The sequence below is a fragment of the Acanthochromis polyacanthus genome, chromosome 4, assembly GCF_021347895.1.
Source record: "Acanthochromis polyacanthus isolate Apoly-LR-REF ecotype Palm Island chromosome 4, KAUST_Apoly_ChrSc, whole genome shotgun sequence".
In the NCBI taxonomy this organism is placed as follows: domain Eukaryota; kingdom Metazoa; phylum Chordata; class Actinopteri; family Pomacentridae; genus Acanthochromis; species Acanthochromis polyacanthus.
In genome coordinates, this window is record NC_067116.1 from 45,885,369 (window position 1) to 45,910,284 (window position 24,916).

At 45.3% G+C, this 24,916-nt stretch overlaps 1 protein-coding gene across 1 annotated transcript in view; it reads left to right on the plus strand.

The window, feature by feature from the left end:
* Window positions 1-3,028: 3,028 nt before the first annotated feature.
* The window catches only part of rnf220b (ring finger protein 220b), a 60,035-nt gene continuing 38,147 nt past the window's right edge, over window positions 3,029-24,916 (plus strand). The window contains exons 1-2 of the mRNA XM_051947696.1: window positions 3,029-3,293; window positions 4,264-4,875. Of these exons, the coding sequence (XP_051803656.1) occupies window positions 4,284-4,875 (592 nt within the window). The 5' untranslated portion in view covers window positions 3,029-3,293; window positions 4,264-4,283. The remainder of the gene's footprint in view (window positions 3,294-4,263; window positions 4,876-24,916) is intronic.

A 24,916-nucleotide genomic window follows, 5' to 3' on the forward strand; every position in this document is an offset into this window, starting at 1 on the left:
GATAACCTACCTTATGTTAATATAACAGATAACCTACCTTATGTTAATATAACAGATAACCTACCTTATGTTAATATAACAGATAACCTACTTTATGTTAATATAGCAGATAACCTACCTTATGTTAATATAGCAGATAACCTACCTTATGTTAATATAGCAGATAACCTACCTTATGTTAATATAACAGATAACCTACCTTATGTTAATATAGCAGATAACCTACCTTATGTTAATATAACAGATAACCTACTTTATGTTAATATAACAGCTAACCTACCTTATGTTAATATAACAGCTAACCTACCTTATGTTAATATAACAGATAACCTACCTTATGTTAATATAACAGCTAACCTACCTTATGTTAATATAACAGCTAACCTACCTTATGTTAATATAACAGATAACCTACCTTATGTTAATATAACAGATAACCTACCTTATGTTAATATAGCAGATAACCTACCTTATGTTAATATAACAGATAACCTACTTTATGTTAATATAACAGCTAACCAACCTTATGTTAATATAACAGATAACCTACCTTATGTTAATATAACAGATAACCTACCTTATGTTAATATAACAGATAACCTACCTTATGTTAATATAACAGATAACCTACCTTATGTTAATGTAACAGATAACCTACCTTATGTTAATATAACAGCTAACCAACCTTATGTTAATATAACAGATAACCTACCTTATGTTAATATAGCAGCTAACCTACCTTATGTTAATATAACAGCTAACCTACCTTATGTTAATATAACAGATAACCTACCTTATGTTAATATAACAGATAACCTACCTTATGTTAATGTAACAGATAACCTACCTTATGTTAATATAACAGATAACCTACCAGTCTCCTTATTCGTTCTCGCCTGTTTTTCTTTTTGTTATTATCTTTTGCTTTTCATTTCGTTTCATCGTGATCTGCAATAATAGGGCATTGTGAGTCTCACAGCAAAAAGTAATTATTGCTAATTGGTGTGTGGAAATGATTACAGTAGTGACTTTGTTTACTCGACGCCCCGGATAAAAAGAAAAAAAAAGTACTGTTCACTTGTCCAATTACACATTGAGAAAGTTAAAAGACTCCACAGATGACCTCTGGCATGCTAATAAAAGAAGTGAAGAACGCTCATCATGTTGATTTAATTCACCTCAGCTCCGATAAACCACAGAAACGAAGCCGTAAAAATTTAAAATGGTTCAATTTAAGCAAAAAAAAAAAGAAGCAGCAGATGAATGTGAAGCAACAAAAAGAGCATAAACTGCATGCATGAAGACGTAGGGCCGGCAGTGAGGGTACGGCAGTCAGGACGACAGCCCAGTGACTCACCTCCTGCCACAAAATGAAAGCATACAATTAACATCGCATCCCATCATCCTCAGCTGAGCGGGCAGGCCTGTAATTGGCTGGCTGACCAGCCTGCGTGGCTTCGGGTGGCAATTTATTCTGGGAGCCGTGCAGCTTACCCTGGGCGGCTAACGGCCCCTGTGCAGTAACCTGGCGGAGGCAGCGGGGACATCATTAACACTCCGCTGGGCTGCAGGACATGCTCCCATCATGCACTGCAGCCACAAGCACACCGGGAAAACCACAGCAATGAACGGGGAGAAATAATCATCACAATGGAGCCACTTGTTCACTGATCAGCCGGAAAATTAGCATGCTACTGGCACCTCTTCAGGATCTCCAAAAAGCCTTTAGGTCACTGACTGTAGTGGAGCTGAGGGTGTCCTGGCCCTGAATACATCCTGTTTGTGTGTTTGTGTGTTTGTGTGACGGCATTCTGCTGTCTGACCCTAAAACAATGTGGGGTGAGAGCTGCTGTAGGTGCAGTAATGACCTCGCCTCGTCACAGAGAAGATGTGTTATCGTCTGCTACACCGGTCTGAGGGCAGGAAGCAGACTGAGCTCCACTCGCTCCATTTAAAGGTCTGCTTCTGCTGTCTGGAGGTGTGGTCCATCACTGCAGGACGAAGCGTCCGGCCTAAACCGAGCCTCTCTTCACTCCACATTTATTCCTCTATCCCAGTTTTGTGTTTTCTGACTGATCTGCAGCTTCTCACCCTCATCCTACAGTCTTCTTGGCTGTGATATTCCCAATTCACTCATTTCCTATCTCAGGACTGTGTCTCCTCTCTGATCACACACACACACACACACACACACACACACACACACACACACACACACACACACACACACACACACACACACACACACACACACACACTCAGGCTCACAGCCAAATGGCTGTTCATTAAAGACAGGGACCTGAGGGGAAGCAATCGTCTGAGAGACGGAAATTGCGTGTCACATTAGATTAGCGGTGTAAAGCCTCTGGATTGGCTCCGGGGAATAAGGAATTATTTCAATTACATTATTTCAAAAAGTCTTTAAGCAATACCAATACCGATAAAAACAAATTAAGAGTGATTTGGGCTGATTTGTGGCGCTCTGAGCTGTGCTTTCTGACAATGTGCTGGAAATCAGATATGAATAATGCAGATATTACGCCTGTGTGTAATGTGTTGGACTGGAAAGCAGATTATCTGTGACAAATAATGCCATTGGTTTACATTGTGTCTCATCAAAAGGGAATATTCCCAAGTGTCAATCAGGCAGAGGGCTGGAGGCCTGCAGGAGATCCACCTGATAGCAGAGCTGTGAACTCAGGATGCTTTCTGCTTTTTGTGGTGGAGAACTTCATCCAGAAGCTGCAAAACGTGCAGCACAAGTTTTAAAGCAGGTTTTATTGTAAGAATGGAGTTGTTTCTTATTAAAAATCTACTGTTTGACCCTTTATTCCCCACATGCAATGTGTTCTGAAGTTTTCTTGTCATTTTTTCTGTTCATTTTTTTCTCCATTTCAGTGTAACTCAGCATTGAAAGCAAGAATCTGAACGTGTCCATCGCTGGTTGCGCGTCTCAGGGGGGGAGAGAGGAGCGAGGGGGGACGGGGCTAGGGAGGAGGAGGGCAGGGAGTAAGGCAGGGAGCTGGTGGAGGAGGCTGTCACAGAGCGCAGAGACTCGGAGACCTTCAGTCCGTCAGAGGAGCCTCGGTCTGCCCAGAAACGCAGCTCCGCTCCGCGTCTCCAAAAAAAAAAAAAAAAAAAAAAAGAGCCCGCGCGTAAAAAGCTCTGGAGGAGGACCGACAGGAACCGAAGCTTTTATTTCTTCTGCTAACCTGGAAAAAAGTGCCGCTGAAATTGAAAGTGAGCGGGGGACAGAGCTGGACGTAAATCTGCGCTTTGAGGACTCCATCCCGGTGAGTTCACACCGTAAACTGACTCCAGCTGCATTTGCTTTAATTGCGTTAATTGGTTGTGTGATTGCCATGTGTTCTCTACACTCTGAAGCTTTGTGCTGTGTTTTTTCTGTTCTCCTCAAGTGAAGAGAACTTGTGCGCTCCTGCTGCTCTCAGTTTGTCAAACGGAATAAATTCTGGTTTAACATTTTCAGCTCTTTTGCCCTCTGAGTAACTGTCGCTTATTTGGAATATTTAAGTTGTGTTTTCTAAATTTGCTGACTTAAAATGTTTTAATTTCATTCTTATCCACTTAGATATCGAGTTTTGGCTGCTTAACTTTAAAAAATAAAAAGGTTGAGAAGGTGCATTAGTCAGCCCAAAGTTTTTATTTTTCTCTTTTCCAGCTTTAATTAGAGTCTCTTTTATTCTAATAAATGAACATCTTACAAAAAGAAATTTAGAATTAGGGTCCCTAAAACTTTATCGTCTTGTTTTAATTATTCTTGTATGTTTCTGTGCAGATTTTACATTTTGTAATTTAAAAGTTATGAAACTTCTATTCCAATTTCTGCTTAAATAGACCAACCACTGTTTTTATTTAACTGGACACCATTAATATAATTTGCACTTCATTGATTTACTGAAACAATCAATTCATTACAGCAAAAAGAAAACAGGAATCCTCCTATTTTTTCCTCCTAATCTAATCGCTTAGACCTCAACATTAAATCTCTCTTTTGCAGGCTCCGGCTACGTGTGTGTTTTATTGGCAATTTATTCTGTCGTAATTATTTACAGGCACAGTAGGCCTCCTAAGAGCCTTTTCTGTTGAAATTAGTCCAAAGCTGTAATTGTAAAAATGCCTTTTCCAGAGCTGCAGCTGGGTGTGTTTGACTCTGAAGAGATTTTCTCTTTTTCAGCCTGAATCAAAGTGAAGAATGTTTGGTTTGTGTTTGTGCTGCAGCTCAACCCTCTGCTCTTTCTTCAGGTCCACTGATCAGGAGGTGAATGGACCTCCACCGCCCCTTCAAGATGGACAGCCCCTCCTACCTGCCGGCTCCTCTGGCCTCCCCCGCCCTCATGGTGCTGGCCTCCACCGCCGAGGCCGGCCGAGACGCCTCCGTCCCCTGCCAGGCTTCGCGGCCCTTCGGCGTCCCCGCCTCCGTGGAGAAGGACCTCCACCTGCCCTTCCCCTCGGCCTCCTACACCTTCACCTCCATGTACCAGCGCCAGGGCCCCGTGTCGGGCACCTTCCCGGCCCGAGACTTCCCGGCCTCCCTGCTCCACCTGCACCCCCAGTTCACCCCTCCGAACCTGGACTGCTCCACCCTGGGCATGCTCAACCACAGCGGCGTGGGCGCCTTCCGGCCCTTCTCCTCCCCACAGGAGGAGAGGGAGTCCGGGGGCTACCAGTCGGCCTTCACCCCCGCCAAGAGGCTGAAGAGCTGCTTCCCGGACGTGGAGGGGAAGGAGTTTGACTTCGGCTCCCTGGGCGGCTCCCTGAAAGCCGTGGAGGACTCGGGCAGGAAGCTGTTCTCCATGTCCGGCCTGCTGTCTGATGGAGAAGCTTCGTCGAGCCCGGAGGAGCGCAAAGAGCACAGTGAGTACACACTCGACTACACCACCACATCTGACGCGTGTTTTCGATGCACGGCTCACATGTTTAAAGTGCGCTGAGCTCCAAGCATCAGAGCGACGTCCAGCGAGGCGAACGTCCTCCACAGCTGCATCGGCCACAGGTGACAAATTGAAAGGAGCTGAAAATATTCCCCCTTAATCACTCTTTATGGTCTTGTTGGGTGTTTACAGCGGCTGGCTGACTTTGACACAAATAAATGGAATAGTGTCACTTATTCAGCTTAGTGATCATTAGCCACATATGACCATTAGGCCTGTTGGAAGTCACACTTTTTCTCACCGGCTGAGCAACACAAATACACGGCAGCGTATGGAGGGCTGACAGGAGGAGTGAGAGTCGGAACGAGTGACACCCTGTCAGAGATAACGAGGTGGCAGAGATAGAGAGGAAGGGATGGAGGAGGATACAGAGAGAGAGACGCCGCGATGCCTCAGCCTGCGACAACCCTCAGCTCAACATGGCCGCCCACACCAGCGTCTGATTTGTTGACAAATGAGTGGGAGAGGTGTCAGTCAGAGCACCGCCGCCGAGACGCTCCTCATTACTCCCGGGGATAATTGCCCGACGACGCGGGGGCACAACTCTCGCCTCGCAGGGGGAGGAGGGGGGAGTCAGGGAGGCGATGCTAGGCATGATGGGAAATCAAACCCCCTCAGCGGCGGTCGCCAAGGGGAGCGCCTGACAGATGAAAGGGACCAGAGGAAGACAGAGAGAGAGGAAAGAGAGCACCCAAAGGCTCGGCAGATCAGAGGGGGACACCATCGAAAATAATGACAATGAGAAGGGGGGAGACGGGGAAGGCAGGAGGGGGAGACGCCGGCTCTCATACATACCACCTAAAGCAAACTTTCATCCCACACATAAAGGGAGCAGCGGGGACGAGTTGTCTCAAGAAAAGTTTGGGTTGTGTGTCTCTATGCATATGTGTGAGTCTTTGTTGAAAGTTGCTGGTTTTGTCGCCGGTTGGGCGCTGAGTGACAGGGCCAGGGAGGCAGCGAGGAATCTCAATATGGAATTTTAATAAGGACAGGAAAAGCAGAGCCGGCTGCTGGTGGTGGAGGTGTGTCTGTCTGACAGCGCCGCTCTGCACTCGGCTGCTCACCTCCTGATTTTGGGAATCTCATTTGGGGAATGTTGACAAGGACAAAAGACGAGAGGAAGAGAACACGGGGAGCATCTCTCCACCAAAAAAGAAAAAAAAAGGAGGAAAAATGGATTCATGCACATTGGAAGCTGCTTTTCCAGCTTTATCCAATTAGATTGGAGCTCAGGCAAACTAAGAGCTTTAATGCAATTGAGCTCCCGGCACTTTTCTAAGTCTGACATCCACTTGTTCCTCTTGACTGGGCAACAGACAGTCACTTCAGGACCACAAGTCTTAAGTGTTAAGCTTGAAATCTTCTTTGGGCGGGAGAGTGTCGACTGAAATTCTCACTGAAGTGTACCAGAAAATCCCACTTTTATTCTTTGAAACTTTTCTTCATTAGTGAAATGACGACGTGTGTGAGCGCCGTTAGCTTCTGCTGCTACGAGGCTGCAGAAGGTTCATAAAGGCTCATTTAACCGCACAAACACTTTGCTTTTCACTGTCTGAGAACATCAACAGTCATTTTCTTGAATTTCTCACCAATGGTTGGAGAGGTCTGCAGGAGCTCTGGTTCCTCTCAAACCTTCTCGTCCGTCCAGAAACAAGCAAACTTCAGGGCTCCTTCATTTACCGTCTTTCTTCTCCCTCCCAGACCGCCTCTGTTTCATCAGAGAAGGTCTGTTTTATCGGTGTGCTCTGACAGCTGTTCAAACAGCCACGCTGCCTTCAGAGGGCAGATGTCTTCACTGGAGCGGTTCATGCTGATTTTCCTCAGAGAGACGCTTCCTGCCGCCGGCCTGAGCTGGAACTAAAACGCTCCTTTACCAGAAACCCGGAGGAGCAGAGTGGCAAAACACGCCACGGCCAGGAGCTGTGTGTGTGTGTGTGTGTGTGTGTGTGTGTGTTACTGTGTGCGTCTCAGCGGTGGTAAAGCTAAGTGCGAGCTGATAACTGGAGCCAGATGTTTGAGATGCAGCCCTTCAGACGTTCTACTGGTGGATGTTTTGCTGTCAGACCTGAGGAGATCCAAACACAAACACTGAACCACTTATTTAACTTTTAAAATCTTTAACTTTCTCCCCTATAAAACCTCCTTTTCTTCTCATAGTAGAGTAGAATATCCTTTATTAGTCCCACAAGGGAAAAGTGACGCCTATTAATTAAAGAGGAGAGCTACACATAATGTGTATAATTTATAAATAAGGAAACAGAAGAACACAAAGATACTAAAAGCACAGTTTTCAGAATATTTCCATGAATTTAAAATGTCACAGTCTGCTTCACAGTGGTGATATTTCCAAGCTCTGATTTCTCACAGATGCAAATAAACTTGCTTGAATTCACCTATATGATCTGAAACACGTTGAAAATGGGATCAAAAAGTGATTTCATGTTACAGATTATAGCTTTTAGCAAATTTAAAGAAACTGCCCGCTGGCTGACACCTACTTTAGCAGTGCCTTGAACCCAAAAAACAATTTTTATGAATGTTTTTATCGGCAATATACAACCAAACCACTAAATGCACGTTATCACGCCTATAAATTAAAATATTATGTTATGGTTGCGTTTCTGTGGTGCTTTTTTGCTTTAATTCTGGCTTTTTGTAGCTTCATGAACTTTGACATCACTTTGAAAATTGTTCAAATGATGCATCTATTATTTATTAATGTGCAAAATTTAAAAGCTAAATCTTTTCTACAAGTGTTTAATCCGACTACGAATAATCAGAATGAGTTTAACCACAACACAATCAGATCAGAAGAGACTCCAAATTTTCACCTGAGTGAAAAGAAATCCTGGATGAAGTTAATAGAGGGGAAACATTTAAGCGTAACACCAGCAGCAGCATCCGTTATTCATGGGCTGTTGGCGACCTGTGCAGCTGGAACAGAATCCGTATTACACAGATTCATCTTCAGTTTGGCACATGACGTTTGCTCCATCGGTTTGTTGTGTTTATAAAAGCTGATTTTAGGATGTTTCTGCTGTGAACTGAATTAAAGAACAGATCTGACAGGGCTTCATATCAGGTTATGAGTCATGAAATCGTGAAAATGACCAAAGTGTTCCCGTGTTCGTGCACATTGTTGAATGTGTTCTGTATTCACACGTCGTGCACGCTCGGCACTGATCTGATTACGTGCGTTTGGTGCAGCTTGTGGTTGCTCGTATTGAGTGGAGCTTCCTGTTGAAAGACGCCGTGTTTACATCCCCTCTCAGACCGCAGGAGATCGATAGCAACCACTCGATGCTCATGCATACACATCCACTATGTGCACGGTCTCAACGTGCACGGCCCCATCAGGCTGACCGCCATGTGCACGCCACGCTCACCTGATGCCTGCATTTTTATTTGTTTATGTTCTGTGATTTTGTGTTTGCACTGTCCGTCACAAACAAAGTTTACTGAGAAACTACCGTAATGTGGCGATAGGAAGGAGGGAATGTAACAGGAAAAACGTTTGGTGGGCAGATTTGGGAGCAGAGAGTTGTCAAAATCCATACTGGTGCTGTTTAAGGGATGCAGTAGTGACAATATAGGACTGTAACTGTGAGCTGAAGGCAGATGAAGGGGCTGCTGGTGGTTGTTCCTGATGTTCAGCGCTCCTGGAGCAGGAATTAGAATATTAAAGGAGCTGTTTGATGTGAGGGAAGCTCCTCTGTTCCCTCCTGTTGTGATGCTAGTTTGTTCTCCTAATGTTCTCCAAGTAAAAGAGGCTTTCATCCTGGCAGGAGGGGAGAGTCTCCTCAGCTTTTTTCCTTTTTACCGTTGCTTCACATTTACATGTGGACTGTGTGGTCCTGCATGTGCTCCTGAACACGGAGTCCTCGGACCACACGGCTCACAGAGACACACGGGTTTCTACCAGTCTGCAGCTTTTACAGACATACAGGCAGATGCATGTGTGTGTCTGGGAGTGTTTCTGTGGCGGCCATCAGCACCTGTTAGACCAGAGGGTCAAAAGTGGTCCTCCAGAGGGTCCAACATGAGGCCCGTGGGCCAAAAGCGGTCCTCCAGAGGGTCCAACGTGAGGCCCGTGGGCCAAAAGCGGTCCTCCAGAGGGTCCAACGTGAGGCCCGTGGGCCAAAAGCGGTCCTCCAGAGGGTCCAACGTGAGGCCCGTGGGCCAAAAGCGGTCCTCCAGAGGGTCCAACGTGAGGCCCGTGGGCCAAAAGCGGTCCTCCAGAGGGTCCAACGTGAGGCCCGTGGGCCAAAAGAGGTCCTCCAGAGGGTCCAACGTGAGGCCCGTGGGCCAAAAGAGGTCCTCCAGAGGGTCCAACGTGAGGCCCGTGGGCCAAAAGAGGTCCTCCAGAGGGTCCAACGTGAGGCCCGTGGGCCAAAAGTGGTCCTCCAGAGGGTCCAACGTGAGGCCCGTGGGCCAAAAGAGGTCCTCCAGAGGGTCCAACGTGAGGCCCGTGGGCCAAAAGAGGTCCTCCAGAGGGTCCAACGTGAGGCCCGTGGGCCAAAAGCGGTCCTCCAGAGGGTCCAACGTGAGGCCCGTGGGCCAAAAGCGGTCCTCCAGAGGGTCCAACGTGAGGCCCGTGGGCCAAAAGCGGTCCTCCAGAGGGTCCAACGTGAGGCCCGTGGGCCAAAAGCGGTCCTCCAGAGGGTCCAACGTGAGGCCCGTGGGCCAAAAGCGGTCCTCCAGAGGGTCCAACGTGAGGCCCGTGGGCCAAAAGCGGTCCTCCAGAGGGTCCAACGTGAGGCCCGTGGGCCAAAAGAGGTCCTCCAGAGGGTCCAACGTGAGGCCCGTGGGCCAAAAGAGGTCCTCCAGAGGGTCCAACGTGAGGCCCGTGGGCCAAAAGTGGTCCTCCAGAGGGTCCAACGTGAGGCCCGTGGGCCAAAAGAGGTCCTCCAGAGGGTCCAACGTGAGGCCCGTGGGCCAAAAGAGGTCCTCCAGAGGGTCCAACGTGAGGCCCGTGGGCCAAAAGCGGTCCTCCAGAGGGTCCAACGTGAGGCCCGTGGGCCAAAAGCGGTCCTCCGGAGGGTCCAACGTGAGGCCCGTGGGCCAAAAGCGGTCCTCCGGAGGGTCCAACGTGAGGCCCGTGGGCCAAAAGCGGTCCTCCGGAGGGTCCAACGTGAGGCCCGTGGGCCAAAAGCGGTCCTCCGGAGGGTCCAACGTGAGGCCCGTGGGCCAAAAGCGGTCCTCCGGAGGGTCCAACGTGAGGCCCGTGGGCCAAAAGAGGTCCTCCGGAGGGTCCAACGTGAGGCCCGTGGGCCAAAAGCGGTCCTCCAGAGGGTCCAACGTGAGGCCCGTGGGCCAAAAGAGGTCCTCCGGAGGGTCCAACATGAGGCCCGTGGGCCAAAAGAGGTCCTCCAGAGGGTCCAACGTGAGGCCCGTGGGCCAAAAGAGGTCCTCCAGAGGGTCCAACGTGAGGCCCGTGGGCCAAAAGTGGTCCTCCGGAGGGTCCAACATGAGGCCCGTGGGCCAAAAGAGGTCCTCCGGAGGGTCCAACATGAGGCCCGTGGGCCAAAAGAGGTCCTCCGGAGGGTCCAACATGAGGCCCGTGGGCCAAAAGCGGTCCTCCAGAGGGTCCAACGTGAGGCCCGTGGGCCAAAAGCGGTCCTCCAGAGGGTCCAACGTGAGGCCCGTGGGCCAAAAGAGGTCCTCCGGAGGGTCCAACATGAGGCCCGTGGGCCAAAAGAGGTCCTCCGGAGGGTCCAACATGAGGCCCGTGGGCCAAAAGAGGTCCTCCGGAGGGTCCAACGTGAGGCCCGTGGGCCAAAAGAGGTCCTCCGGAGGGTCCAACGTGAGGCCCGTGGGCCAAAAGCGGTCCTCCGGAGGGTCCAACGTGAGGCCCGTGGGCCAAAAGAGGTCCTCCGGAGGGTCCAACGTGAGGCCCGTGGGCCAAAAGAGGTCCTCCAGAGGGTCCAACGTGAGGCCCGTGGTCCAAAAGCGGTCCTCCAGAGGGTCCAACGTGAGGCCCGTGGGCCAAAAGAGGTCCTCCGGAGGGTCCAACGTGAGGCCCGTGGGCCAAAAGAGGTCCTCCGGAGGGTCCAACGTGAGGCCCGTGGGCCAAAAGAGGTCCTCCGGAGGGTCCAACGTGAGGCCCGTGGGCCAAAAGCGGTCCTCCGGAGGGTCCAACGTGAGGCCCGTGGGCCAAAAGCGGTCCTCCGGAGGGTCCAACGTGAGGCCCGTGGGCCAAAAGCGGTCCTCCGGAGGGTCCAACGTGAGGCCCGTGGGCCAAAAGCGGTCCTCCGGAGGGTCCAACGTGAGGCCCGTGGGCCAAAAGCGGTCCTCCGGAGGGTCCAACGTGAGGCCCGTGGGCCAAAAGAGGTCCTCCGGAGGGTCCAACGTGAGGCCCGTGGGCCAAAAGCGGTCCTCCGGAGGGTCCAACGTGAGGCCCGTGGGCCAAAAGAGGTCCTCCGGAGGGTCCAACGTGAGGCCCGTGGGCCAAAAGCGGTCCTCCGGAGGGTCCAACGTGAGGCCCGTGGGCCAAAAGCGGTCCTCCGGAGGGTCCAACGTGAGGCCCGTGGGCCAAAAGCGGTCCTCCGGAGGGTCCAACGTGAGGCCCGTGGGCCAAAAGCGGTCCTCCAGAGGGTCCAACATGAGGCCCGTGGGCCAAAAGCGGTCCGCCAGAGGGTCCAACATGAGGCCCGTGGGCCAAAAGCGGTCCTCCGGAGGGTCCAACATGAGGCCCGTGGGCCAAAAGAGGTCCTCCGGAGGGTCCAACGTGAGGCCCGTGGGCCAAAAGCGGTCCTCCGGAGGGTCCAACGTGAGGCCCGTGGGCCAAAAGAGGTCCTCCGGAGGGTCCAACGTGAGGCCCGTGGGCCAAAAGCGGTCCTCCGGAGGGTCCAACGTGAGGCCCGTGGGCCAAAAGCGGTCCTCCGGAGGGTCCAACGTGAGGCCCGTGGGCCAAAAGCGGTCCTCCGGAGGGTCCAACGTGAGGCCCGTGGGCCAAAAGCGGTCCTCCAGAGGGTCCAACATGAGGCCCGTGGGCCAAAAGCGGTCCGCCAGAGGGTCCAACATGAGGCCCGTGGGCCAAAAGCGGTCCTCCAGAGGGTCCAACGTGAGGCCCGTGGGCCAAAAGCGGTCCTCCAGAGGGTCCAACGTGAGGCCCGTGGGCCAAAAGCGGTCCTCCAGAGGGTCCAACGTGAGGCCCGTGGGCCAAAAGCGGTCCTCCAGAGGGTCCAACATGAGGCCCGTGGGCCAAAAGCGGTCCTCCAGAGGGTCCAACATGAGGCCCGTGGGCCAAAAGCGGTCCTCCAGAGGGTCCAACATGAGGCCCGTGGGCCAAAAGCGGTCCTCCAGAGGGTCCAACATGAGGCCCGTGGGCCAAAAGCGGTCCTCCAGAGGGTCCAACATGAGGCCCGTGGGCCAAAAGCGGTCCTCCAGAGGGTCCAACATGAGGCCCGTGGTCCAAAAGTGGTCCTCCAGAGGGTCCAACATGAGGCCCGTGGTCCAAAAGTGGTCCTCCAGAGGGTCCAATCAGGTCCTCAAAGTGTAAAAATTCCAGAGAAGACATTAACTGCAGATTGTAAATTAGTAAAACTATAAATTTAAAATCATTTCTAGACCATGACAAGTTGTTTGGATCAGAAAGTAAAATACTAGATTGTTTTTTGTTCTTTTGTTGTTTTGTTTCTCGTTTTTGTCTTTTTTTTGTCTGTTTTTGTTGTTTTCTAGTTTCTTTTGTCTGACTTGATGTTTGTCTCACGTTTTTGTCGTTTTGTTTCTCTTTTTGTCACTTTGTGTTTCCTTTTTGTCTCTCTTGTGTTGTTTGTCTGTTTTTTGTCGTTTTGTTTCATGCTTTTGTCATTTCTTGTCTCATTTCTGTCATTTCTACATTATATGTCACTTTGTAACTGTTTTGTTTTGTCTGTTTTGTTTTGTGCCGTTTGTCCCATTTTTCTGATTTTGTGTCTCATTTTTGTAAAACTTTGTCTTGTTTTTCTTGTTTTTTGTCTTTTTTGTCGTTTTGTGTTTGCCTTATTTGTGTTTCACTTTTTTTGTTGTTTTCAGCATCATTTGTATTTTGTTTTTTGTCTCTTTTTTGTTGTTTTTGTCCTTTTTCGTCCGTCTGTTGTGGTTTTGACCCTCCAGTAAATCTTCTATGGTTCAGTTCCAGATAACTGTGACTGAATGTGACTGAATCTTGTGCTTTGTGAATCCACTCTGATCTGTAAGTTGTAAATGATAAACTAAGGCATAATATTGTTGAAGCTAAATTTATTTTTATTAAGAAATGTCAGGTTTGTTAAACGATAATTCCTTACATGAACATTTTTGGCTCTAAAGCAAAAGGAAAACGTGGAGTTGTGGTTGTTTGTAGGTTGCTTTGCTGTGCTTTTACTGGAAACTGAACTAACGTGAGTTTGACTCCTGTGTCAGAATGTTCAGAAGATATCGGTTGTTTTGTCTCCCGCTGTGGTCGGATGCAGGAAGAGAGGAAGGTTGTAGTGAGAGCAGGACTCGGCGTTAAACAAACGTTTTCTTTCCTTCTTCTCCTCCTCTCTGCATTTCCCTCTTCTGCTTTTCTCTCCGTGCACCTGATCGACCTGCATCACGGTCGCCTCTGATCTCACATCAAAGACCTGCGTACACGTGTGTCCATGTAGAGAACGACCGCGAGCATTTCTACACGCACACACACACACACACACACACACATGAGCACACACATCCTCCACTGTGTCCCCAGAGTCTAACCAATCAGTCAGGCAGATATGGAGGGCAGGAAGGCCAAACTGTGGGTTAAACATGCTGCTGAGGAGGCAGACAGCGAGACCACAGAGATCCTCCACGCTGGGATGGCAGCCTGGAATCCACACATTTATATAGATAAAATGATATACTGTGTGTGTGTGTGTGTGTGTGTGTGTGTGTGTGTGTGTGTGTGTGTGTGTGTGTGTGTGTGTGTGTGTGTGTGTGTGTGTGTGTGTGTGTGTGGGGCCTCATTACCACATGTCAGTGTGCTTGTTGCTGTGGAGGACCAGACACAGCAGGCGTGATGGTTTCACATCCCGAACACGCGACGCCTCGGAGGCAGCCCATAATCAGATGTGCCACTTTTTGTGTCGTTTAAATAAAAAAACGGAATAAAACGAAGACGTCTTCAGGGAGTTGCAAAGTGTCATTCAACAGTTTAGAAGGAGCAGCACACTGAGCAGAATGGGGCAAACGTTCTGCTTTTTGAGGCGCTGCGCTGAATATCATTTGAATTTATTCAGCAAAGAAACATACGCGTCTCTGCTGCCGTAGAGATGTACGTTCACGGCACTTAATTAGCTCAAAAGTGTGTTATTAGAGGTTAAAGTGTAAAACTAGCTGAGCTAATTAGCTAAACTTGAGAAAACAATTCAGTAAAATTAAGATTTGAAACGTTGACAGCTGTTGCAGAAAGACTTTCCTTCCTTGATATTTTATCAGTTTAAGTTTTTACTTTAAAAGATTCTAAGTTTTTATAAATTTAAAGAGTTTTTCTTCATTTAACTTTGAGAACTGAGATCTGCAGCTGTTAAAGCCATTTTGTGCTCAAAAAATGTACAAAAATGTACAAAAATGGAAGTGCAAAGACAATTCTGAATTACATTGAAATAAATGTTGAACCTTCAGGTGTAGAAACTGAAAACTAAACTTTGTCATGGTGTTGATTCCTAAAAAAGAAACCACCTTAACACATGTTAAAAACAGTGAGTTTCCACTGTGTCTGTTCTGTCAAACTGCTTTGCTTCTTATAAACTTAATAAGTTGAGTAAAGTTTCTTCTGTTTATTCATTTATTCAGCTTCTAAGTTCAAGTTGAAGCGCCTCCAAAACTCATATTTTTAGGTTTTAAATGAACTAGAAATGAGCACAACTCAGATATTTTCATGACATGAACTAGAAAATAAGCGTTGATTTGACTCAATTCCTTAACCTTATAGAGCCCAGCGCTATGGTTTCATATTCATGTTTGATTTGTGATCGATTTGAAACCTGATGGATCATTGCTTTTGCAGATAATATCTGGGAAGTTCCACTAACATTTCATTCATTCTCCAGGTCTCAGAGCGCTTTTTGGTTTGTAAAAATACTCAGTAAAGCACACCGAACAAAAATCTTTATAAACCAGACCACGGGATGTTTTTTTGTTTTTACAAATGCGAGGGATACGGCTATGCAATTTCTGTATTTTGAAATACAAATTTTTTTAGCACTTTTAAGCAATTTATGTTTTTAAAATTTAGGATATAAGGGTTATATTGATGTAAAGCACATAAAAATACACAAAGGGTTTATGCGTCCGTTTCGGAGTCAGGGTTACAGAAGTGAGACTCACATTAGTCAGCAAGTGGAGCTCTGTGGACATGAACTCAGACTTATACGACCACGTGACGTTCAAACGCTCAGGAAACATGACGGATTACTCACACATGCATCCTAAACAGCCTCTGATCGATCGAGTCACTTCCAGCGGTGCTTCACTGTTCAGCAGACTGGTTCCTTGTTCCTCAGAGGTCAGAGTTAGCCAGGCCTCACCCCTCACCCTCACCCCTCACCCTCACCCTCACCCTCACCCCGCCGGGCCTCAACACCCCCAGCTCCCTGGGAGAGGAGCTCTGGCCGTAAATCACAGCTCTGATAATTGGTCGGAAAACAGCGGTCCGGCAGTATATAACCTTTTACGTGTCGTCTCAGCTCTTTATTATGGTGCTAATGAGGGGGGGGGGTCACCTCAGTAAAACACCACCGCTGCTCACTGCTGCACTCATAGAAATACACAAACAGGAGGGCAGGAAGGGCTCACAGTGGGGATATGCGCGTATGCAAACACTGCCTCCGTCCGTTAGCGGCAGCCTTTAGCATGGAGATGCTGCTGATTGTCCCCAAAGACCACACAGGCTGCAGCAGCTCTTTACGCATCCCATTGTCTCGGTCGTGACCCTATTAGTGCAAATACCAATCAATCACTGAGTGATTATGGGATGCATGCTGGAGACTGTTTCCATTTTCTGCTGCAGCTTCACCTTAAATAACACCTGTCAGATTAAAATCAGCTGCAGAGCCGGTGGAAGGAGGTCAGCAGCACAGTTTTCTGAAGCAGGAGGAATTAGATCTCTATTAGAGGAAAATGGCTCAATATCGGCTTTGGTTTCCTCGTTGAAGATCAAACTGTCACTTGGGAACATGTTTAGTTGTGTTAGCCCTGAGATGCTCCAATGATCGGACCAAAGCTCTTCTAGTGGGTCCCGTTTAGAAGTTTTATATTTTTATGTGTTTTTATGCCGTTCTGGTTCACAACGATCATTTGTATTATTGTTTGTTATATTTTTATCCACACAAGAATTATTTCATGTTTAAAATCTTTTTATTTTTCACTTTATGACAGATTTTGATTATAGAAAAAGAAGAATTTTACACAGAGCAGAAACAGAAGAATGTTTGTTGACGTTTATCGTCTCTTTTCCTCCAAGTTTGCATCACCTCTGTATGATATTACCAGTGATAAAAAGCTCTGGGCAGTGACACAAACAGAAGCACAAAATGTAGCTTAAAAATTTAAATGGAATCAAAAACATGTTTTTTAACAAATAGCTGGAAAATGAAACAAAGATACTGGAAGAAAACCGACTTCACCGGGTTGTTTTTGACCCACTGATGCATGGAAAGGTGAAGGAAGACGTGTGCTGAAAGAAAGTCTTTAAATCACACATCATGTGTGTGTCACGCGTGTTTTAGCCTGAACTGATTCCAATGCTGCTGCTAAGGATGAGATTAGAATCTAAACATGCAAGAAAACTACTCATGAATGCTTTTTATGAAGAGGATTTTTAGTGTAAAGCCTTTAAAGAACTTTACTGATACCTTTCTGGGGAATTTTACACACTGAAGCAGCTCAAGAGGACAAAAGTAAGAAGCAACAAATACAAATTCAGTAAATAAAGGATAAAATAATAGACACTGTGCTTTTATTTTACATATACAGATGTGGCATGATAGATTTTTGTACCCATATTTGCAAAACACACATATTTTGTGCAGAAATGTGCTTGAAAAGTTAGAAAAAGTAGATAAATACGACCGCACACACACGGATGAGCGCTAGATAGCCGTACAGTCTGACATCTTTTGTCTAGTTTATAGGAATTAATTTTAAAAAATATCATAAGTTTAACATAAAATAAGATAAAACTTTATTCATCCTGAATTATTCTGTCAGATGACAGTAAAAGCAAAAAGATATCAGTAAGATACGTGTCTGGAAATAAAAGAAGTCAGATAAAAGAAGACTAGAACAGAAAAGAGGAAGTTAAACTGACAGTGATTCTGAGAAAATGAAAGAATATCACAGATAAAGTTAAAATATTCACATATGAAGCTAAAACATGCCTTTATGTAGGTCTGATATGTCACGGTTTTAACTTTAAAGATGAACACTAATATTTCTGAGCTGTTTTTCTTCATACGCTCATATTTTAGTGTAAAATCCGTCCTGCTCTCTGACCCAGCAGCTCTGTAACTGACAGCATTCATCGGTTCTGTCCGCCTTCGTTAGCAGCAGCTCAGAGCTCCTCATCTGTCGAGTCGAGGAGGTTGAACCGTCGCTGTGACCCGGACGGCCACAACACAAGGAGATCCAACCGCTGCCACCGGCTGCTTTCATTCCCGGTGTTTGATGACTGGAGGATCGGAGGGGCGTATCGACGGAGGGCTGCACTCTCCACGACTGCACACCTCCCTCAGTGATCCCACAAAGCATACTGATCAACTCACTCTCCAGAAAACTCACTCCCCATATGCTTAGGTTACTTACCTATAACTAGCTGAAATCCATGGATGATATCCCTTTACACTGAAAGCTGAAATACCCTAACCTAACCTAACCTAACCCTAACCAACCCCTATCCTAACCCTATCCTAACCCTAACCCTAACCTAGCCCTATCCTAACCCTAACCCTGACCGGGGAGTGAGTTGACTAGGTACCCTCACAGACCTCTCCATGACTACACACCTCCCTCAGTGATCCTCACAGACCTCTCCATGACTACACACCTCCCTCAGTGATCCTCACAGACCTCTCCATGACTACACACCTCCCTCAGTGATCCTCACAGACCTCTCCATGACTACACACCTCCCTCAGTGATCCTCACAGACCTCTCCAGATAAAGAGCTGAAAACGTCTCAGACTTGGACCTTTTCCCAGCGCATACATCAGCTGTCCAGGTCCATCCGTCCTGTTTTGTATTTAAACCCAGTTTGTCTTTTTCTCAATGAGACGTCAGAGTTCAAGAGGCGAGTCCGTCTGCTGCCGGGAAACAACACAACAACAGAGACACACAAAAGACACCAAGGACAGGACAAGAGCTTTTATTTGCTGCTCACTTTGTCTGCTGTAGAGCCTCAGTGATGCAATAGATCACAGCACCGAGGCAACGGTCAGAATCAGCAGATTCTGCAAGAATAAAACACCGGGAACGTCTATTTAGTGCAACAAATTTAAGTCCAACAACGCCGAAACAAACATTTAGTTTTTGAGGTTCTCGTGTTTGGTTTTTAGTTTTGCTGTGGATGTTTGAGTTTTAGCCTTAGATCCTGTTTAGATGCTTCTGCAGGAATCAGAATAGAGAACAAACCTGAAAACACTGAACAAAACTACCACGACAAACATTTACAAGTGCTTAGAGAAGTGCACAAAAATCACTGCTCAGGATGTTTTCAAAGACAGACAGACCATCAAATGTCTTCTTTTTCCATTTTTAAAAAACTAAACACTGGTTCACTGAACAGACTGCAGCCGGTCTGTCATCAGTGCTGCAACTTATTGATCAAACAGTAAAATATATGTTAGAAAATTAATTATATAATAAAAACAGAATTCAGTAAGGTGCAGCTTTTAGAAGATGAACAGATGTTGGTCAGCTGTGGACAGAAGAGCTGCTGTTTGATAGAAAGCTGGAGAAGTGGTTTTCTTACTTTCAGCGTGTGTTTAAACTCGTGTATGGTCGTATATCTGCTGCTAACCTGGTCTGAGTCGTTAACAGGAGGCTGTTCAGCCTTTACAGGGAACTGGACTTTCTACCATTTCATTTTGCAGACGCTTTTATCAGAGTAAATCCAACACCAGCAAGGATCTAGTGAGGGGAGAACAGCCTGGATAAGAGCCGTAAAACACGCACATGATGCTGTCTCAGATGAGTTAGTAATAGCGTTGTGTTTGTCCATCGTTTGTGTCGTTTACTGAGAAACTATAGAGTTCACAAACAGCAGATTTTAATGTTAGTGGAACTACGAATTTGCACCGTGCACTGAACTAAAAACACAAGGTCTTTTTCTAAAGTTTCAAAGTTCTGCTCAAATTAAAAAGTCCCACGTGTGCACGAGCTGCATTTATTTAGCGTGCATGCTCTGGAGGGAAAACTTACAGTCCAAACATAGATGTGCTCATAAGTTTACGTACCCTGGCACAATTTGTAAAGCATTTGTACACTACTGCTCAAAAGTTTGGGCTCACTTAGAAATGTCCTTATTGGTGAAAGAAAAGCAGTTTTTCCCAAATGAAGATAGCATTAAATGAATGATAAATCCAGTGTAGACATAGTTAATGTGGTAAATGACTATTGTAGCTGTAAACAGCTGATTTTTAATGGAATATCTCCATAGGGGTACAGAGGAACATTTCCAGCAACCATCACTCCTGTGTTCTAATGCTACATTGTGTTAGCTAATGGTGCTGAAAGGCTCATTGATGGTTAGAAAACCCTTGTACAGTTATGTTAGCACATGGATAAAAGTGGGAGTTTTGATGGAGAACATGGAATTATCTGGATGATCCCAGACTGTCGTACGTCCTTTATTTCCTACGTGTTAAAAACTGTCCACCTGCAGCCTTTCCTTCTGTGTTTTATATCCAGTGAGTGACAGGATCAGCGTTTACCATCTCCCTCTCTGCCTTTGTGTCCGTCGTCAGAGATAAGCCGCTCCATCATCTGTATCTTTCCACCGTTTGGAGATAAAACCGTCGTCATCTGCGGTAATTGTTTGCTCATCCAGGCAGACACAATAACATCCTTTAGGAAGTGTGACTAACCCAAACAGGCTGGATCGTACCTGCAGCGCTCTGACAGTATCAGATGCTATCAGAGGCGTGGGTTCTTATCGCTAACGATGCTCCGCTGATGAGGCCGAAGGAGGTGTCCAGAACATTCCACAGGTTCCCACCATGCGGGGCCTTTTTTAGGTTTTCAAACCTAAAAACTTTACCTGAGAGAAAGACAACAATCTGTGGTTCTGTTTGAAGTTTCTCTGCTCACCTGCTCTGCATGAGGGACAGGTGTGTTAGAGGATACAGGTGGTGTGTTTCTTTATTAGAGCAGGACGGTGTGTGTGTTTGCTGCAAAGTTACAGCTTCAAACAGAAAATCAGCGTTAATTTAGAGAAACAGCTGCAGATCACAGGGAGTTTTCTGATGGTCTTCTGGTGTGTTCTTCTTCTGGATTCCTGCTAAAATAAGATGCTTCTGTCAGTCTAAACTCATTTTGCATGTATTCTTTCAGCTTTCACATTTCACAGCCTTTTCTAAAACCTTGGAGCTTCTTGAGCTTTTATTTGCTTTAAATGTGACACTTTTCCCTCCTGCTTTCCCTTCAGCTTCTCTGACATTTCTAACCTTCTGCTTCTGTCTCTCTTCTTTTGTCATCTGTATTTTACCATCTTTTTATCTGTATTCTTTAGTTTTCCAACAAAAAAAGCCGCACACGGTGAACCCAGAAGAACTGAGTGCAGAGAACAAACGGCAAATCAGAAGAAAAGCACAAAATTAAAAGACTTTGGGTAAAAGTTAGATCCTGTGAGGACTTTTTCATCTTCCTGCAGGAAAGAAACGATGAAGTTTTCTTAAAAAGCTTCAGAGCAAACCTGATTCTTTGATGGTAATGGACAACCAGCGGGTTATTTACACCGAAAACAGAATTGTTGAAGCAGCTTACATGAATTAAATTAACAAATTGTATTTAAATGAGCTGATTCCTCTTGAATGAGTTGAAGTTGCCCATTTTTCTAACTTCAGACCTTATTTTGCCACTAGACTTGGAGTGTTTCCTTCTATTTAATCTGTAATCTTGCTAAAAGAGAAAAAAATGTTGCTTTAAAGCTGAATTAAACTAGAAACTAGAACACTGATTTAAAGGGAAAAGTGTAATTTGAATTTGATAAAATCCACCAAAACAGAACTTTACTTTGGTTTTCAGTGCTTTAAAGGAAGTTCTGCAGTTCTCTGGTGTTTCTCCCTTTTTGCTCGTTTCTTCTCAGACTTTTTTCTCCTTTTTCCTTCCCGGTGAGTTCGTCTGGAGTCTTTATGACGGGAACAGTTTAGCAGAAAGCCGTTTCTGTTACACACCATAACTGTTGTAATAAGTGCACTGAAGTACTAAAACTGTGCCGTCATGTTTGTTTAGCAGCGTCAGATTGAGATAGTTTGTTTGCGGTGCTCTCTGGAGCTTTTTGATGATTTTATGTTCCTCTGCCTTCAAAAACGAGATTTCGCTGCACTTTGATTAATTAATTCGTCCAAAGTGGTCTGATTAGTGGCCAAAGTGTAAAAGCAGCTGAGTTTGATTATCTTAATTTGAGAAAACATTTTCAGAATGTTGGTTAGGGAATGTTGTTCCTTAGTTACCGTGGAACATTTTAAGAACGTTTTCTAGGAGAAGCAAATGTTCCACTAAATCACACAACAGTTTATTAAACGTTCTCTGTAAGAAGCTGCTGTTTCACTGAAACGCTGTGAGAATGTTTTAATGAGGAACGTTCCCTTAACAACGTTAAAAAACATCTTCATAACATTTTAGGCTCCCTGCTGTCTTAGTGTACTTCATATTTATTTCAGATTATGGCAAATATCTGTATAATAATTACATTTTTGTTGATTTAAATACAGCAGGACAGTTTTCTGTGGTCGCGTGTTGTAGAAATAAAGATTGTGACGTGGACGTTATTAACATGGAAATTATTACATTTTCTGCTGTGATTTGATCTGTAATGTAAAAAAACAGGAAAAATGTAAAATGTGTGAAATTACAGTTTGCAAAGTTCTAGTTTTTATTCCGTAATAGACTTTATTTTAACAGCAGAGTTTTTTTTTCTGATTTTGGTCAAAATGGTGAAATTTTGTGGAAAATGTTGTAAAAGAACAAAATACTGTCAGTAAAAATACAGACGTGTTCTGAAAATAGAAATTAGACGTTTTAATGTCAGGCAGTCAGACTAAAAATAAGTCAACTAGAAAATATAAGGTCATTTTTAGTAAATTTTAGGAGATTTGACAGTTTCTGAGCAGTAGTAGGAGCAGAACAGTGTTTCTGTGATGCTGCTGTAAGAACCTGCCAACGGTCCACATCTTCTACACTAAGAACTCGTTTTCCAGCCGCTTACTGCTGCTGTTCTCCGGCTGTAATTAAACTCCTGACTGAGCTGACAAAGTGTTTGTCTGCGACTGTTTGGAAAAGTCCACAGAGCAATCGACTCATTTTCTCCTTATTAAGCACTAATTGAGAGAAAGAGTGAAAGGGGAAATGAAGATGAGCGATGAGAGGAGACGGAGGAATAATAACAGATAATAATGTGTGTTAATGATCTGTATTTCTGGTTCTAATTGGGCTCTAATGAGGGACTGTGATCTGTCTGTTGGCTTCTTGACGTCTCTGTCATTCCGATGAACCTCCTGTTCATTATAAAGGGTCAAAGCAAACGGAACAAAGATTTTACATAAACACACTAACCGGTCAAACGGTTTAGAACTCCCCAGTTTTTCCAGTTTTATATTGTAAGTTCTGCATGTTAATGTCTCACTGTTCTCTGAAATGAAAGTAGAGAACAAATAAACCAATAAAAAATGTATTTAGAAACCAGAAAGTCTTCTACACTTCAGACTCATCAAAGTTCCTCCTTTGGCAGATCTAACAGCTGAACTCCCTCATTCTGTCCTCAGTGGGAAATCAAATGTTCTCCAGAAAGTTCTTCCAGCTCTGCAGCAGAAGTTCCATAAATGTGAGGTTCTTGTAGGTTCTTTGCTTTCACTCTTCTGTCCAGTTCATCCAAACCAGCTCCATGGGTTTAAGTCTGGAGACTCCATGCTCCAAACCATCTGGTTCTTTGTTCCTGAGGTGGTTCTACAGAGCTGGGACTGATGTTCTGGCTCAGTATCTGCTGTAGGATGAACCGTGACTTTTTTAGCTCAGAAGTGGTGATATTTAGTGGCTTTTAGCTGATCACCCATGAAAACCGTGATAAAAGCCTCCCATGTCCACCTCAGAATGAAGCTGGTAGGTAAGCTGATGGCTGAGGTGCGTTCACAGACGCTCCGGTCCTGTCAGGGTGAGACAGTGAGCGGATGTCTGAGCTCAGTGTTCAGGCTTCAGGATGACTGACAGCAAACCACTGAGTCTCTGTCAGGGTCTTCCTGATCCAAAGCGACAGCAGCATGCAGCAAACGTCCAACTCCGTCCAGATCTGGCGTTTTGTTGCTCTCAGTATGATCTCCAGTGCTGTTGTACAAGTTCTGGATTACAGATCATAAATGGCAGGTTTCACCGCGATACATCTGCATTTCTGAGGTCGTTTTTTCAGGAATAAAATGCTCAGAAGAGACATTTATGGTTCGGATATTTTAGAGCTAAACTGAGAAGAAAATTAGACCTGATTCAAAGGACATTGAGCCATTTTTGAGTGATTTTTGTCAACGTTTTGCAGGATAATTTAGCTTCAACATAGTCTTTTTTATCTCAACTTTCCCCTCACAGCTGTTTGTTTTATCCATTCAGGTTGTAGATTTAAGTTTTTTTTCCAACAAAGATGAGTCTCAGCATTCAAGATGTTTATTTTTGAGTCTCAAAGGCCTTTAGAGTCTGTAATTAAACATAAAAAGGGCAAAAGAAGCCTGCTAGTGTTGTTAAAATGGCTGCATTTAGGAGGTCGGGGTCGGTGGAGGGGCCATAACAATATCTGACTTTAAATAAGGACACAGCTGTTTCTTATATTTCTTGTTTCCTCGCTCATTATCGAACTTTAACCACATATTTTTGCTACCCAAAACTCCTTAATGGGGTATCTGAACCGTGATGTTTTCCCCAACAAACCAACTTTAACTCCAATGCTGTCACCAGAACTCATCATAAAACGAGATCTTAGAAAAGCTGCTGGGGTCGTCCTGGATGCAGATCGCGTTATTTCCATGTATATTGTTGTTTAGTTTGGAGGAATTGTTGTCCAGGTCTAATTACATTTAGACTCTGTATCCAGGTAAATTAAGCAGACCTGTGGAAGCTTCTAATTTTCAGTAATTTGTGGAAATAAAGCTGCTTTTTTACCCTCCTACAATTGGAAATCGTCAAGATTAGTCTTTTTCTGTTACAACTGTCTCAAATTTAATATAATACCTAATAAATAGAATTTTACGAAACAAAACAAGACAAAAACACAAAACAGTCCTCAAAAACGAAAAATAAAGAATAAAAACCAAAGCTTGCCCCTGCAGGATCCAGGGAATCTTTGTGTTTATCGGCTTTTCATGTAGAATTATAACTTTAGTTCCTAAAGACCTCCATGATTACTGATGCTGTTTGGTTTTAGCCTAAATATTTTATTAATTAAGTTCCACTTAACAAAGAACTCAGCCTGATTGTGAGTTATAATCAGGTAAAACAGTAAAAGGTAAAATCAGCATAAATCACACTAACCTCAATATTTAAACGTGGAGCCGGTTCTAATCTTTTCTTTACTGTAAAACTCTCTGATTGTTGTCTTAATATCAATAACGGTGACATGTTTCAGAAGCTCTTTAACAGACGTGCAGGTATTTTCTATTTTCTTTTTTTTCGTCTAAGTGGCCTCATTTCAGAGCAAATAGCTGAAGACGGTGGTGACTTTCCTCAGACTTCCTCTGTCCAATCTGGAAGTGACTCAGAGATCGTTGAGCCCTGCATCTCAA